General features: G+C 38.7%; 1 protein-coding gene and 1 long non-coding RNA gene across 4 annotated transcripts; both read left to right on the top strand.

Annotated features, from left to right (window-relative positions):
* Positions 1–5,219, top strand: LOC309713790. 2 transcript variants are annotated; one of them, XR_014278680.1, is made up of 4 exons: positions 1–41; positions 2,037–2,068; positions 3,223–3,249; positions 4,754–5,219. It is a non-coding gene; the product is annotated as an uncharacterized lncRNA (long non-coding RNA). The 2 variants fall into 2 exon arrangements; XR_014278681.1 differs by lacking the exon at positions 1–41 and adding an exon at positions 463–1,242.
* A 2,044-nt stretch (positions 5,220–7,263) lies between these two features.
* LOC309713756 (uncharacterized protein) lies at positions 7,264–16,528 on the top strand. Of its 2 annotated transcripts, none has more exons than XM_082545576.1 (9): positions 7,264–12,250; positions 12,688–12,786; positions 12,947–13,077; positions 13,170–13,209; positions 13,482–13,500; positions 14,524–14,817; positions 14,999–15,135; positions 15,222–15,444; positions 15,522–16,528. In XM_082545576.1, exons 1-2 carry the CDS (start codon positions 7,318–7,320, stop codon positions 12,696–12,698), a joined length of 4,944 nt encoding a protein of 1,647 aa, XP_082401702.1. In that variant the 5' UTR covers positions 7,264–7,317; the 3' UTR covers positions 12,699–12,786; positions 12,947–13,077; positions 13,170–13,209; positions 13,482–13,500; positions 14,524–14,817; positions 14,999–15,135; positions 15,222–15,444; positions 15,522–16,528. The 2 variants fall into 2 exon arrangements, with proteins under 2 accessions (XP_082401702.1, XP_082401701.1); XM_082545575.1 differs by having other exon boundaries at positions 12,917–13,077.
* Positions 16,529–16,893: the final 365 nt, after the last annotated feature.

The following is a 16,893-nucleotide window of genomic DNA, read 5'->3' as shown; positions in this document are numbered from 1 at the left end:
GACTCCTGAATCTCCGTCCACTCTCAGCTCAATCCGTGCCGGTAAGTGCTGCTTCTCTGTCTCTCTTATCTGAAATGAAATGTCTATAAGCTGTATGAGGGATTTACCCAGTTGTTGTTAGTGACTTATGAAGCCAGTCGAAGTATAAGTCATGTTAAAGTAACACAATGGCTGCTTTTTTAGTGAAACGTTGTAATTTTACTATTTAAAAGGAGTGTTTGGTATGCTAGCCCTAAGTGCTAACGCCTAGCCTAGCTGCTATAGGCCCAGTGTGAAATTAATATGGTTCATTTGATTGTTTATTACAGTTATTGTGTTGTATTTGGTTCATTCGGTGTGTTAGTGTTTCTGAGTCTGTTAGGGAAGCTGAAGTTAGTTCTCTTCACAAATCAGTCAGTTAAAACGGCCTCATTCTTTCGGTTGTGAGGTAATGAGCCGTCATTTTAGAACCACTGATTAGCTGCTGAAGCAGCAGGGTCGGCAACTTCAAAGGAGCCATTTTACCGCCATTAGCTGTGTCCCAAAACGTCGGCTGCATCTTTCGGAGGACCCAGCTTTCGCGGTCTACGTGGACCGAGAAGGCTGTGAAACTGGACGGTCTAGCCTTCAGATTTGCGTCACCGCTGTCTCGCTGGAGTTTAATAAACTCGGCCGTCTGCTCCTTGCTATTTAAAATATAACAGGACACTGGCGTAAATTCTCGACCGTTTAACGTTTATTGAGCTGTGTGAAAATCCCGGAGGACCCACCGGATGGATTAATAAAGCTTTATTTAATCTAATAATCTAATAACTTTGATCTCAGCCAAACCGATTTACTCCAGAACAAATAAAACACAGAAAAAGGCAAACAATTACATTTTTAAGTTATCAGAGTGACTTGTATATCATGTTTAACCTGAGTAGCGAAAGAGCGGGGGTCTGAACCCCCCTCCCGGCTTGCCATCGAGCCGGTGGGTGACAGACGTCTCTGAAAACGTCGGCACACTTTTGCAAATATGCGATGTCTTGATAAACCAAGCAGATATTTGTAATTTACACCGCTACTTTCTCGCCTAAAAATATGTTAAAAGTTTATTCGGGGAAATGAAGGACTCATTTGTCGGCCGCATTTGAGACAGCCTTCGTCGACTGGCTGTGACATAATCGGCCTTCAAATGCGGCCTCCGGAGGATGCAGCCGACATTTTGGGACACAGCTTCTGACTGAAAGCCGGGAGAAAAAGAGTCACGTGCCTGTACCGGTGTGTTTTTGTGCTGTGGGTTAATTAACAGAAGGGAGAGAGAGAGTGAGGATGAAACACATAATATAAGAATAATAACATCTCTTAACAAGAAGTTTTTTTTAATTAGTTAATTTTAGTTTTTTAGTTAAATTTTAAGAACTGTTTAACAAACACTTGTTTGTGCAGGTTGTTTTTTTTTTTAATGAAACCTACACCTGCAGCTCTGTTTAACTTCTCACTTTGTGAAAAACTAACGAAATATAAAAAAGTCCACCTTCAAATAAATAAAATGCAGCAGTGCACCATTAATATTATAAATATGATATGTAGATATTTAAAACAACAGCATATTAAATGATACTGTGTGCAGGTGATAATATTTTTAGGAAGCAGAATTTGAATGCAGAAGAACTCAAATGTTGAAGCCTACAAAAATAACATCCAAGCTTTCATTTATGATTGTTCATGCTTTGAAATTGTGATGTCAGAATTTGATAAAGTGTGCAGAGCTAGGTGTAGCAAATCATTGCTTATTAAATCTACTGTGTTATCTAATAGCACCAAACTAATAGAGCTATCACATAACTGAGAAACGTGTGTGGCTTATTACAAATGGATGAAACCACATTTTACCTTAATGAAGACAGTAATCTTTAATAAGGTGTAGAAAAAAGAGGAGAGTTGTTTGTTGCTGTGGTAAACAAAGAAGTGTACTGAATCTTTTGGACTACACAGAGTGATGCAGTATTGACTGTGATGCTGATTTGAGTTGTCTCATTCTGTATTTTTGTGCTTTGTCTTTTGTTACACAGAGTGAAAGAGATCTTTGGTTTTGCCTTTGCTGGTAAGTAAACAGTGATTGTAACTGAAGCAGTATGAACCTGGCATTGCGTAGCACATGTGGCAACTTATATACAGTAGTTTGACTTTTTGTGATATGTTTCCATTTACTGATTGGCAAAAACACAAAGTCAGGATTTATTACACGTAGCAGCAAAGTCCTCACACGGGACCTCTGACTGTCCCTGAAAATGTCCCTGAAGTTTAATAGCCCATTTATGTATGATTTCAATTTCTTATGGCTTATCAAATCCAAACATACAGCTAAATGTCAGTTGTTCATTTTCTCCTTATGTTTGTGGATTTAAGTAGCAGACAAAACAATGAAAGTGTTTTAGGGGAGTCGGTATAAGTGGTTGCTCAAACACTTAAGAGCTGCACAGTGATTGATTCATATTGTCTCTCAAATTCTGCTGATGTGTTACATTAAAGTCAGAACACTGTAGAAGTGTTTTGTACAGTTAAGCAATAATGAAAAACTAAGAGAACCAGAGGTGTGAGTGGACATTGTTAGGTACATTACAGCCAGTGTGTCTAATTAGTTTATCACTTATTTGGTGAATATGTGTTTTAAAATTTAATAGAAAAGTTGCCAAAAAGGTGACTGCAAAATACATAAATATTCCTAGCAACAGGTATAATGAAAGGGCTTTTTAGTGTAAAAATTTAAGACATTTAATTTTAATTACAAAACATGGTGCACCTCTGCTATTGTAACATGTCAATATTTAAAGGTATATTCATATCAGACATGATGAGGTTTTCTGTTGCTTCTGATTTATATAATTACTTTGTATCTAACATTTTGAAAAGTTTTGGCTTTCACACTTTACTAGTACTGACCTGTTGTAGAAAATGTTGGAGCCACAAAGCTTCTGTTTAGGAAATATTTGGTATATCCTGCACTTGTGCCAACAAATATTGGTGCCTATTCTTTTTACTTCTGTAGTAATGAATGCCTTTATTACACCTGCTATAGCCATGTGAGACGCTGCAGTTCATTTATCTCCTCTTTAGACTACAGTAAGCTCATAAAGCCTTAAATAAATTAAGAATTTTACTAGTTAATTTTTGTCACAGTAAATTGGATTGTGTGGGAAGAGGCTCAACAGTCTGAATCATCAAACAGTGATCTGATGAATTGTTTCCTTTCTCTAGACTGCTGATCTGATCGTCTCAAGTCTGGTAAGTAAAGGTGTCTGAGGTGCAATGGTGAGAAATGTTTCTCATTATAGGAGATTCAGTGTAGTGCTGTGAGTGAGCACAGCTATTGGTGATCATCAAAAGTCATCAAATCCTAGAAAAGTCTGTGTAAACATTTCCAGACCTACAGAGGTCGGTAGGTTATTGTAGCAGCGCATATTTTTTCACATTAGAGCAGCTCATGAACAGCAGTTTAGGTACAATTAAGTCTTCAAGTAGGGCCTTGTGGATTTCCAAAGCTTCTTTCTCTTCATTAAATTAAGTCACTGTCTGAAAACTGCTCTTTGAATTAGTCTTTTAATTAAAGATTTTGTTGATGACTGGAAAAAATCAAAAGCACAGATACAGCACTCATTTCTGTATTTTATGATTAAATGATCTACAAAGAAATTATCGTCATACTACATTTTTAATTAGGCCTTTAAATCGACCATTATAAGTGCGTCCTAGATTTAGTGGAGTGCTTATGGCTGTGCATTAAACATGTGACTGAAATATGTAGAAACTGCTTTGTAGGAACCATCCATCTCCAAATTTCTCATTTTGTCAAAAGTCATTCTGAGTAAAGTATTGTTTACTTTTATGTTAACGGATCTCAAATCCCTGTTTCTGTGTGCCCAGATATTATCATGTACTGTTGTCACAGGTACTTTGGGGATTAAATAACCTGTGATGTGGCATAAATTTTAAGCAGGTGGTCTGAAACTGTCTGCTCTAACCTCAATGTGTGGGTTTTGTTGGACCATATGATATTTACAGTAGGTTATTGTAGCAGCACATCTTGGTTTATAGACACTGTTTGTTTTTATTGTGTTAATAGAATGTAAAAATTTCTTTAGAACACTTCCACCACCATTTTTGAGCATTTTCAATCAGTTCAGTCCAATAATGTACTGTGGAACTCTTCAATATGTAAAGCCCTGTATGTACTGTATTTTTCGGATTATAAGGTGTATGCAGCTAACCAAATATTCAGACAACTCAAACTATTCAACTCATTCACAATAACTCTCAACATTTTTCACTGGTAACACAGAACAGTACACTCACTTTCTCTTTTCAGTCCTCTTCCACAAATCTATCAAATTCTTCATGGATTGATCGGTTTTGAAATCTGCTTCGTACGCATGTCTGTAAACAGATGCCAGGTCCTCATACACACACCATAATATTATGTTTAAGGACAATACGAATTACTCGGCGAGGATCCTGACTACTGTAGCTGTAATGCTCCAACAATCCATCAAGCGCTGCAGCTTTGTAGCTTTCCAAAGTCATACCTAAAACATTTTGACAGATGTTTGAGCGCCGTGTAGCACATAAAATTGGGTTGAGGTCAGTAAGCACAGCCAGAATTAATACATATGGTAAACTGTTGATTTTTGAGAAAACTAAAGGATTTCAAGTGTGACTTATAGTTTGAAAAATACTGGAAAGCCATGTTTATTGGAAATATGCCTAATTCCAGTCCCTTTTTGTCTTACAGGTGACCTGCTGCAGAAAACCCTCTCCCTCTATCTTTGACAAGCCATTAACAAGCAATTTCAGTCTGTCCTATCACTCTCCCTCTCCCTGCTCCATCTTTTTTGACAAGGGATTCTATCTTCTATCATTTCTCCGCCATGAACTCTATCTAATTTTGACAAGCATAAGCCCTAGTTTGACAAGAAACCAAGTTTGACAACAAACCAAGGTTGACAACAAACCAAGTTTTTGGAAATTGAAGTTACCGCAACTTCGACGATCTGTTTTCAGAAATCTGAGAGATCTCTGCTCTCACTGCTCCATCTTTCCTGTCGTTAAACTCTCTCATATCCACTCATTTTTTTGGAAATTACAAGTAAAAAGTTGAATATACAGTACAGTAGAACTCACTGTAGAAACTACTTACAGAGCCCTACATTTGTCATTTTAATTTTGCATTACACTTTGAAATAAACAGTGATAGTTTGGCTTACAGGTGCAATTACTTTGAGAAATTATATAAAATATACACCTCTTAAAGGTTTATTTGTAATAAGACAATCTGGTTATTTTGTAATATATATATTCAGACTGCTCTATTTAGATAAATATTAAATTAGATTCAAATACATTTTTCAAGTCTGTTTCACTGGCTATAACATTTGACTACAAGTTTAAACTATTATTATTTAAGGACAAACCCTTTTTTTGTCACTCAGTGTAAGTATTCAGTTACAATTGTCATCTAGAGGCTGCCCTGAGAACCCAGACTTCCTGTTTCCTGACTGCTGCAGAACATCCAGCTGAAGAATCCTCATCGCCTGTCATCTGATCACTACACCACCACAGCTCCTTATATTTGCTTTAGATTTTATATATCTGAAAGATTTACACAAAGTCTACTTTAAAACTAAGAGTTTTATTATAGCCTGTTGATTGATTGTTGAGATTTATTCTGCATATTACTTCACAGAAGTATAGACCTATTCATTAACCAGTCTGGTTAAAAAAAAAAAAGTATAATATACAGTTTTTGAAAAAGCTACAATAAAACTTTTTAAAGATCTTTCAATAACTTTTATATTGAGTTTGTATTTAAGTCAGCCTTTTACATCAATTAAACAGTTATAAGAACACTTTACCATTTGTATAGTTTTACATTTATCCATTTAATAGAAACTTGAGTTTTTCAGTGTTTACAGGTTGATTTTTGTATACATTTGTGTATAAATACATATAAGGTCCAGTTTGTACTTGCACAAAATGCCAAGGAAAGGTCAAAGGTCACAGTCCCAGAAGCTTAGATGGCAAAAGCAGAAGGAACAGGTAAATCTTTCTCAGACCGGTGAGCAGGTAAAGGTGTCTGTTACAAGTATTCCCAGTCCAGAAGTGCAGCTCAGCGTTCAGACAGCCGCAGTGTCTTATGCAGATGTGGTAAAGAGAGGTGTTTGCTCATCATCGGTGCCAAATGCTAAAGTACAGCAGGTAATCCAGACTGAACCCCAGCTAACTGTGCAAACGCAGCATGATGGAGAAGCTCCAGGACAGTCTCATGTACAGGTTACAAACAGTGAAAGTCGTCCACGAGTGAGTAGCATCTGTGCATCCCGAAGCCAGGCCAATGCTAAGTATGGAAAGTACCGGAATCAGCAATGCATGGCGAACAGTTTGGTTTTCCTGTCATTCTTACACGAGGATGAATTCATTACCAGAGCAGATCTTAACCGTGTGTTGGACAAAGGCCATGCCGTGTATTCAGATGCCAGAAAGAGGTTTGTGAACAGCGTGTTTCTAGCCTGTGATGAACTTCCCACTGTGATCATCAGCCGCAGACACGAGTATCAAGTCGACATGTCTCAGTTTGCTCTTTATGGCACATTTGACGGTACAGATCATCTTCCGAGCCTTGAACAGGGACTACAGTGTTTGGCTTCAGACATTTGCTATGCTTTGCTAGTCATGGGAGGAACAGCCATTGCAGTTTCCAGGCTGACTTCAGGTGAATACGCATATTTTGATCCTCACCCACGTAAGTCTACAGGAATGCCATTGTCGCTAGATGTAAGTGGTGGAACTGCAGTGATGTTAAAATTCACACGTCTTAACGACATGATTGACAGGATCAAATGCTTGTACCGAAAGTTTAGCATCGCACCAACCTGTACCTATGAGCTACAGCCAATCGAGTTTCACAGTCAAAACGCTCCTTACCAAAGAGATGCTGATCAAACCACCGAATACAGACGAACCGCTGCAAGTGTTCCAGCCGCAGCTTTAAATGAACCTGTCCATGAATTAAATTCCCAAACAACCACTGAGCAGACACGGAAAACTGTTACGGAGACTGTAATCACTGAAGTGACATCATCCAGGGTGGATTCTTCAGATGAGACAGCTGCTGCTGAAAACAAGAATCGTGCTTCTGATTATTTACAGAAAGAAACATCTGCATCTTCTGTGAGAGAAACTCAGGTAGTATCAGATGCTGTTCCTCAGAATGATTCAAACACTGCCTCCTGTTCAACTAAGGCAACACAGGAAGTGCCACATAAAATTTTGAAACGTAATAAACAGGAAGCACAAAAAATGAGGAGAAGGTCAGTGGCCCAACAGAAATTACCACAAAGAAAGGAAAATCAGAAAAGGAAGGAAAGGGAGATGTACACTTTTGATGAAAGCTTTAAGGCAAAGAAAAGAAATTCCAGTAGAAAGTCTAATGATCCAAATCACAGACAGAAAAAGAGAGTATACAAAAATAATCTGTATAAAGTAAATGCTACATATAGAGAGAAACAGACAGAACATTTGAGAAAGATCTATAAAGAAAGAGATGATTTTAAGGAAAAACAGAAGGAGCAAATGAAAAGGCTGTATAGAGAAAGTGCTAAAATTAGAGAGAAAAAAAGGGAATGTGTCATAAGGACATACAAAGACAATCCTATATTCCGAGAAAAGCAGAAAGAACGTATAAGAAGAACATATAGAGAGTCTTCTATATTCCGAGAAAAGCAGAAAGAACGTATAAGAAGAACATATAGAGAGTCTTCTATATTCCGAGAAAAGCAGAAAGAACGTATAAGAAGAACATATAGAGAGTCTTCTATATTCCGAGAAAAGCAGAAAGAACGTATAAGAAGAACATATAGAAGTTCTGTTGAATTCAGAGAGAAACATAAAGCCTGCATGAGGTCATATGTATATAAACTATATAAAGAAAGTGAAGAATTTAAAAAGAAAAAAATATCTTACATCACCAAACGTTATGGAGAAGAGAGACAATTTCAGCAACAACACAAAGAGAATATGAGAGAACGAATGAGAGTAAAATATTGGAACAGTTTTTCTTTCAGACAGATGCATAATATCAGATGTGCAATGAACATAAAACGAAAATATCGTCAGATGCATCGACCAGCTGAAAGTTTACAGTGTCATCCAGATAACAGTTTAATGAATGAGGCCATATCTCGTTTCAGATCAAACATTAAGTCAGCACCATCTTATGTTTGTACTGTTTGTCTAAAAGCTTCTTTTCCTAATCAGGTGAAAATCTGCAAAAGAGAAAATTACTCAAAACACCAGACTGTAGCTCAGCAGTGTCTAACTGGTAAATTTGTTCATGTGTGTGATGAAGCATGTAATGATCACTGCAGCTTTCCCGTTGAGAGAAAAAAGGAGTATATCTGTCACACGTGTCACAGTTCCCTCAAAAGTGGACGCATGCCAAGGCTTGCTGCTTTCAACGGTTTAGAACTGCAGGATATTCCAGCTGAACTGTGTGATCTCAACATTCTGGAGAGACATCTGATTGCCAAATGCATACCTTTTGCTAAGATTATTCCACTTCCAAAGGGCAGACAGAGACTCATACGTGGTAATGTGGTGTGTGTACCATCTGAAGTCCAACAAACAGTTGACTCTCTACCGAGGCTCAGAAACCATTCACAGATAATCAGGATAAAGCTGAAAAGACGACTGTGCTACAAAGGTCATCAGCTGTTCCAGACTGTCACCTGGTCTAAACTCATTGAAGCCCTGCGTAAACTGAAACAAATTCATCCACAGTACACAGATATTGTTATTAGAGATGATGCATTGCTTTGTGATCCAACGTTACCTGATGATGACAGCAGTGATGAAGCCAGCATGGCAAGTGATGATTATAATGAAGAAGATTTAATGGAAATTGACAACTATGAAAAAGATGCCCTTTTGTGCGAAAACGAGTCTGAAATAGAACAAGATATTAATATGGCATCCTGTGATGAACAACCAGAGGAACAAAATCCAGAGGAACCAGAAAGTGATTTGAACAATGGAGGTTTTGCTCTAGAAAGTTGTCTGCAGCCTGTAGACATTTCAGAAGAGATTCTCTGTTTCAGTGATAACACATATTGTGTGGCTCCTGCAGAAAGAAACAATCCTGTCAGCTTCTTCAGAACTCCTCATTTGGAAGCCATGGCATTTCCTGTGCAGTTTCCTACTGGTCAGAATACACTGGATGAAAAGAGACTTCTTAAACTCACACCAAGTGCTTACTTCAAGTCAAGGCTTTTCAACACTGATGCAAGATTTGCTAAAGACACAAATTACCTGTTTTTCTCACAGTTTGTCACTGAAATACATTTGGCTAATTCCAGCATGACAATACAGCTAAGGAAAGGTAAAACTATGACCAAAGATGGATGCAAAATCACATCAGGAATGTTACAAAGTAAGACAGAAGTAGAGAAGCTGGTAAGAAATAAAGATGCAATCAGATTTATGCAGCCACTCAGAGGAACTCCAGCTTACTGGCAGAAAACTACCAAAGATTTATTCAGTATGATTCGTCAAATAGGAACACCTCAGTTCTTTGTCACTTTCTCTGCTGCTGAGATGAGATGGCCTGAAGTGATTCAAGCAATAAAGAGACAGCAAGGTGAAGAGGTTGATTTTGAAGCCCTGGACTGGTCAGAAAAGTGTGAAATTCTAAGATCAAATCCAGTAACTACCATGCGAATGTTTGATAAACGTGTTGAGGCTTTGTTCAGAGATTTGCTTTTTTCTCCTGCACAGCCCCTTGGTGAGATCATTGATTACTTTTACAGAGTTGAGTTCCAGCACAGAGGTAGTCCGCATATACACATGTTGCTGTGGATTCAAGAAAAGGTAGAAGTAGATGTGGATGACGACCAAACTGTCTGTGACTTTGTGGACAGATACATCTCAGCTCAACTCCCTGATCCAGAAAAGCAACCTGAACTGCACAAAAAAGTCACTGAACTACAAAAGCACAGCAAAAACCACACAAAAACATGCTTTAAGAGTGTGAACTCTGGTTGTAGATTTGGGTTTCCAAAACCACCAGCCACAAGAACAATGATTGTGAGACAGGATGAGGATTCAGACACTGAAGCTGCAAAAGCCAAACTCAGACCTTTGATGAACCTGCTGAAGGAACCTGAAGCTGCTTCCCTCACCATAGAGCAGATTCTGTCACGATGCAACTTGACAATGAATGAGTATGAACAGTGCCTCCAGAACATAAACAAGAAAACAGCTCTGATTCTGAAACGTGACCCAAAGGACTGTTGGATCAACAATTACAACTCAGACCTGCTTGAAGCCTGGAACTCTAATTTAGATGTCTCATTCATTTTGAATGCCTATTCATGTGTAGAATACCTCTGTAAATATATAACGAAGAAAGAATCTGGCCTCTCTGAATACCTGAAGACAGTTATCGATAACTCTGATAAGAACACCGTCAATGAATGTGATGAAATGAGAGCTGTGATGCAGGCTTACTCAAAAAAGAGAGAGATCAGCGCACAGGAGTGTGTGACTCGAGTCTGTGGCCTAAAAATGAAAAAATGTTCCCGCAGTGTTGTATTTGTACCAACAGATGATAACCCAGTAAAAATGAGTCGGCCCATGAGCTTCCTGGAAAGCACAACACATGACAGCTGTAATATTTGGATGACAAGTTTGAGTGATAAATACAAATGCAGACCTGAGACCCCAGAATATGAGGAAATGTCGCTGGCTGATTTTGCTGCCCTGTGCCGGTTGGTGAGTGGTCCAAATGAAGGAAAAGATGTGCTTCCTCTTCTAAACCAGCTTGGATTTGTACAAAGGCGTAAGAATGATAAACCAGCTATAATCAGGTATTACCACTGTTCACAGGAAAAAGATCCTGAGCAATATTATGGTCGACTGTTGAGACTTTACCTTCCACACAGATCAGAGCAGGAACTGAAACCACAATGTTTCCAAACCTATCAGTCCTTCTACAACTCGGGTTTTGTGCGACTTCCATGTTCAGACCACAGTGAGTCTGTGAAACGGATTGTGAAAAGAAATAAAGACAAGTATGAGAAGAACTCTGAGGATATTGAGAGTGCACTGGAAGAGTTTGAACAAAATAGGGATGTTGTGATCGATGAATGGTGTAATCTTGCTCCTGAATCTGAAGTTGTGAGGCTGCAATGTGATGAGAATCTTCCTGAGAGACATTCTGATGATGAGAACGAACAGGAAAATGTCCCTGACTACAGTCGTCAGTCTGATGCTGTAACAGAGATCAGAGCCATCAGAGAACAACCTGCAGTAGATCCAGCCGTGGTACGTGTAATGTATCAGAATCTGAACCAGAAGCAGGCCTGCGTGTTCTATGCCATAAGAGACTGGTGTATTCAGCGAGTTTGTGGTTTGAACCCAGATCCATTTTTCTTCTATATCAATGGTGGTGCAGGAACTGGAAAGTCACATCTGATTAAGTGTATTCACTCTGAAGCATCAAAGATCCTGAGCAGACTGCCTGCTAATGCAGAAGAAGCTGACATATCAAATCCAACTGTTTTACTTACTTCATTTACCGGGACAGCAGCTTTTTCTATCAATGGCTCTACATTACATTCTCTACTGAAACTACCCAGGAGTCTGAAACCACCCATTCAAGGACTTGGTAACCAACTGGATGAAGTCAGATCTGAGCTGATGAATGCAGAAATTATTGTTATTGATGAGATTTCAATGGTTTCAAAACCCCTTTTTGCCTATGTGGATGCAAGACTGAAACAAATCAAAGGCACTCAGAGACCTTTTGGTGGAATGTCAGTTTTAGCTGTTGGAGATTTTTACCAGCTGCCACCAGTGCGACAGTCTAAACCTCTCTGCGTTTACGATCCAGAACAGATTGACCTATGGCAGGAACATTTTCAGATGATCACTCTAACCGAGATCATGCGTCAGAAAGATGATGTGGCCTTTGCAGAGATGTTGAACAGGATTAGAGTCAAAGAAAAGACAGAAGAGCTTTCTCAGTGCGACAGAGATTTGTTGTCACAGGCTGTGACTGCACCAGAAGAATGTCCAACTGAGGTCTTACACATTTATGCCACCAACAAGAATGTGGAATCCCATAACACAGATACCCTGAAGAAGCTTCATTCAAACATCATAATCATCACTGCAGACGATTTCCAGAAGGATAAACGTACAGGCAGAATGGAACGAAGAGACAAACCATTTACAGGTGGGAGAAATGATTTACCCGACACCCTGAACGTCGCTGAAGGAGCTCGAGTCATGCTGACCAGAAACTTGGACACACTAAATGGTTTGGTCAACGGTGCTTTTGGTATACTGGTAAAGGTGGTGAGATCTGAAAATGATGGACACATAATCAAACTGGGGCTCAGAATGGACAACCGGCAGCCTATGAGACACAACCGCAGTGCTAATGCAGCATCTGATGATCTGGTTTACATTGAGAGAGCAGAGGAGAGTCTGAAGTTTAAAGGAGCGGTACGCAGACAGTTTCCTGTAAAGCTAGCATTTGCCTGCACAATTCACAAAACTCAGGGTCTTACAACACAGACAGCTGTAGTTTCAATGAAGAACATTTTTGAACCAGGTATGGCTTATGTTGCTCTCAGCAGGGTGACGTCTCTCAGTGGACTCTATTTGCAGGACTTGGATGAGAAAAAGATTTACTCCAATCCCGAGGTAACTGCAGCGCTCCAAACCATGAGACAAGCCAGCGTTGAGGAAATGATGCCTCTTCTTCAGGTCAGAGAAACAGCCAACAGACTTGACACTCTTACACTGATCCATCACAATACGGAGGGTTTGCCATCTCACATCAGTGACATCAAGAGTCATCATGAAATGTGTTTAGCAGATGTTTTGTGTCTCACAGAGTCTCACCTCCAAGGCTCCTTTGTTGCAGACAGTCTTCATTTGGATGGCTACACCATGTTCAAACGCAACAGACATGTGTCCTACACAAACTTTCCTCACATGGCCAGCAGAAGTGGTGGTGGAGTTGTTGTGTATTTGAGGAATCATTTTCAGGTTCAGGTAAAACAGTATCTGCATAATGTCACTGATCTTGAGTTTTTAGTGTTGAAGGTTCAGGCTCCATTCCCTGCACTCATTGCGGTTGTGTACAGACCCCCTGACTACAGTTTGACACCATTCATGCAAAACCTGGTAAGTCTTTTAGATTCCCTTGAAATAATGGACTGTCACCCAATCATTGTGTGTGGAGATTTTAATGAGAACCAGTTGCAGAGTGGAAGAAAACAGATTCTGGAGCAGTTTCAGTCTAGAGGGTATTCACAGCTGATCTCTTCTGCCACTACAGACAAGAACACCCTGCTTGACCTCATTTTTATTTCTCAGCCACAGAAATGTCTGCAGTCAGGTGTTCTGAGGACATATTACAGTTACCACAATCCTGTCTTTTGTGTCCTGTCCTCGAGCCAATCATGAAGTCGTCTGGTGAGTTTTGAAACAATTACAGATCATGTTTGTTACAGATTTCACTGATTGTAGAGCATGAAAAAGATTTTTCATTGAAAAAATTGTCTTCCCTACTCTGTCTGTAAGAAGACCCTTTCTTATTGCAATGTTATTAATCATTTCACCAAATCATGGCTGTACTTCATGCAGAGCCGGGAGATCTGCTTTCTGTTATCATGCACCTCAGATCTGAAATATACTGCATTAAACGGACATAATTTATTTTTTATTCTCATGTTTTAAATGACTAAATCTACTTATACATTTTTTCATGGATGTTAATTGTCATCTCCTTTTTTGATACTTTTTTTACTCTGACGTATGTATCTCAACAAACGAGATCTTCCCCTCCAAGATGCTTTCAAATATGAAATAGTAAATAAATAAATCCCAGATAAATGCAGGTATTTATTATGGGTCACGTGAATAAATACAGACAATTATATTTTCTTGATTATAGTAAATTTTGTAAAATCAAATGTTTTTGGGATGAATGAGGTTTTGCTTATCATGTTTTACTGGTAAAAAATGTTAAAAGTTTTAAACTATCTTTAGGCTACCAGAGATGTCTATAATTATACATTATGTAGAGAAAAACATTTTTACAGGTTACAGAATTTGTATAAAAACTGATTTAGAAGTACATGGAAAGTTTCTGCATCCATTTTCTGACTTGGCCTTTATCCGGGTGGGTTTGGGTTTGGGTGGATAAAGGCCAAGTCAGAATTCTCTGAGCAGCTGGAAAAAGCTGCTAATAAACAAAGACATCAGAAAGCGGGGGCTTTAGGTGTAGCCCCCGCTTTCTGACGCACTAATTAGATTTAGTAACTGACACCCCATACCAGCATTATATAGACACTTGCGGGGCTGAGATGGGTGGGTGGGGAGGGGGGGTGGGTGGTGTTAAAAGCACTTTATGTTTTGTAGATGTATTTTTTTCAGACAGGGCACACACAGTCCTGTTTCCTTTGTGGGAAAACCTTCAAACTTCACCATCCTCAGCTGAAACAACAACATCTTAACACCATCTTCATGAACTGCTGAGCCAAACCTGATCCATCAGTGCTGGACTGCACAGATAACTACATGCCACACAGAGACTGCTGTGTTATGAACTGCCATACCAGTATGTCTTCAATGGAGAAGATGACACACCCATCACCTGACCTCCTGCCTGATCTGGAGACCATCATGATGGTGCCACACTACACACCTCTGAGACCATGAATGATGACTCCTACTGAGGAAACTGTATTTCCTGTCAGAGATGCTCAGTGATCCTCAGAGCAGAGAGAGGTATGATTCTTTATCTTTGATAAAAAATGTCAGTGTTTTTAATTCAATTAATTAATTAAAATCCTGTTTAGTGCATAAATAATTCCACACTCAAATGATTATACTTGTTGACACTTTTTGAGTTTTAATTCACATTATGGATTACAAATCTATGCTTTTTCTACTCTGTCTCTCTGTGCAGGTATTGCTGTCTTCTGAGTTCTTCAGTGTCCCAACTGGGACATTCAAACCTCATTGCAGAGCTCATGTCTTTCCTCACCATTATGTGAGTGTGAGATTGCTCTGGATTCTGGTTATGTGGCCTGCAGCACCTATAAGGTATTTCAACATTGTTCATTGTATAACTTATTTGTAGTTTTTAGGCCTTAACACAAATAAAATGTTCCTTTTTCTGTATTTTTTAGAACAAGCTCGTCCAGTGTGCCTGCATTCCAGCTTCTTAGACTCTACTCAAGTGGACAGAGTATCAATGTTTGGCCACTCTTACAGACACCAACTTCTGTCAACTCACTGCTACTGATCAGGCACCTCACTCCAGGAAGACAGAGGGCTGCAAGCCTGTCATCGTTTCCAGTGTGGTTTTGTATTCTCGGGGTAGCATCAGATTTTTCCCACAAATATTCAAAGGTAACACTTATTTTAAGCTTAGTTATTAAATCAAAAGTCTTCCCTGTGTTAATTTTTTTTTTTTTTTTTTCTTTTAGATTTATGTGCAGTGATCGGATGTGGTGGAGCTTTGTTAACTGTGTGGAAAACATCTGTTTGTGATGATATTTACAATGAGGCTTTAAGGTGACAGTTTCCATGTAATTTCAATCCTTTTACTAAGCAAAAACATGTTTGCAATTAACATATTTTTTTCAGTTTTGTCTTTTGGATTTATGGTTAACATTCCTCTGTGACAGCAAATACTAAACTGGTCCAAGTAACCAGCATATCATTGGTCAAAGGCAAAAAGGACCACATGTCACACTAGCTATGAATTATTGACTGTGTTTGTGTCACCAGATTTAACAAACAATATCAGACATATGAAACTGAACTCTGGATTAATGTGCAGATTTTTTTTGTGTTTTTTTTATTGTTGAATAATTATTTTGTAGAACAAACCCAATCTATTTACCCAAACAATGTAACTTGTTTGGGTAAATAGTGGATTAATATATCTAAGTCTATAAGTATAGCAAGCTGAATTCATACAGACACACAGCTCTAAATCCTGGATTGTAGGATGTAGAAAAATGATCATGTGATTATTATGGACATTTAAATAACTATATCTATTGAACCATTACATGTATTCTTTTTAGAAATTACACAATCTCAAAATGTGAAAAAAGAAAGTGTTTAAGAGAATAAATAATGTGTGTTTGTATGAATCCTGCCTTAGTATGGGGTGTCAGTAACTACATTAGTATAGAGTAGGTCTAACAGTGGTTTTCCACATCTGCTCTAATACAGCGGTCCCCAACCTTTTTTGCGCCATGGACCGGTTTATGCCCGACAATATTTTCATGGACCGGCCTTTAAGGTGTCGCGGATAAATATAACAAAATAAAACTAGTACCGGTACCGAAAAAAAGAAAATTTATTCATAACACACGTGAAAAGACCCAGGAAAACCGAGTAAACGATAAAAACGATAACAAAATAACGCTGAAAACCGATAAAAACCCTGAAAACTATACATTTCACACCTGAGCCTCATCTTTCGCACCCCGGTACCAAACGACTCACGGACCGGTACTGGTCCGAGGCCCGGGGGTTGGGGACCGCTGCTGTAATATATATAGATAATGGGTCAGACATATAAAGTCATTTTGAAAAATTCATAAGGGTCACATCCATTTATATGTGTTCCTCTTTATCATTTTATATAAGGTCACACAGCTGACTTGAGTTTTGATCAGAGTAGAACCATAACATTCATGCTAATGGTTCTACTGTTTACAGTTACTTTATGATGGATTTCAGCCTGGTCACAGCACTATGTGAAAAGCTGTTAGAGGTAAAGTTAAGCCAATTAATACCTCATCATAAGTCACTCTCTAACTCAAAGCAGTGATTATTTTTCAC

This window comes from Aulonocara stuartgranti (assembly GCF_965226115.1).
Source record: "Aulonocara stuartgranti genome assembly, chromosome: 9".
In the NCBI taxonomy this organism is placed as follows: Eukaryota; Metazoa; Chordata; class Actinopteri; order Cichliformes; family Cichlidae; genus Aulonocara; species Aulonocara stuartgranti.
The sequence above is the reverse complement of the archived record's forward strand: the minus strand, read 5'-3'. Positions and strand labels throughout refer to the sequence as shown.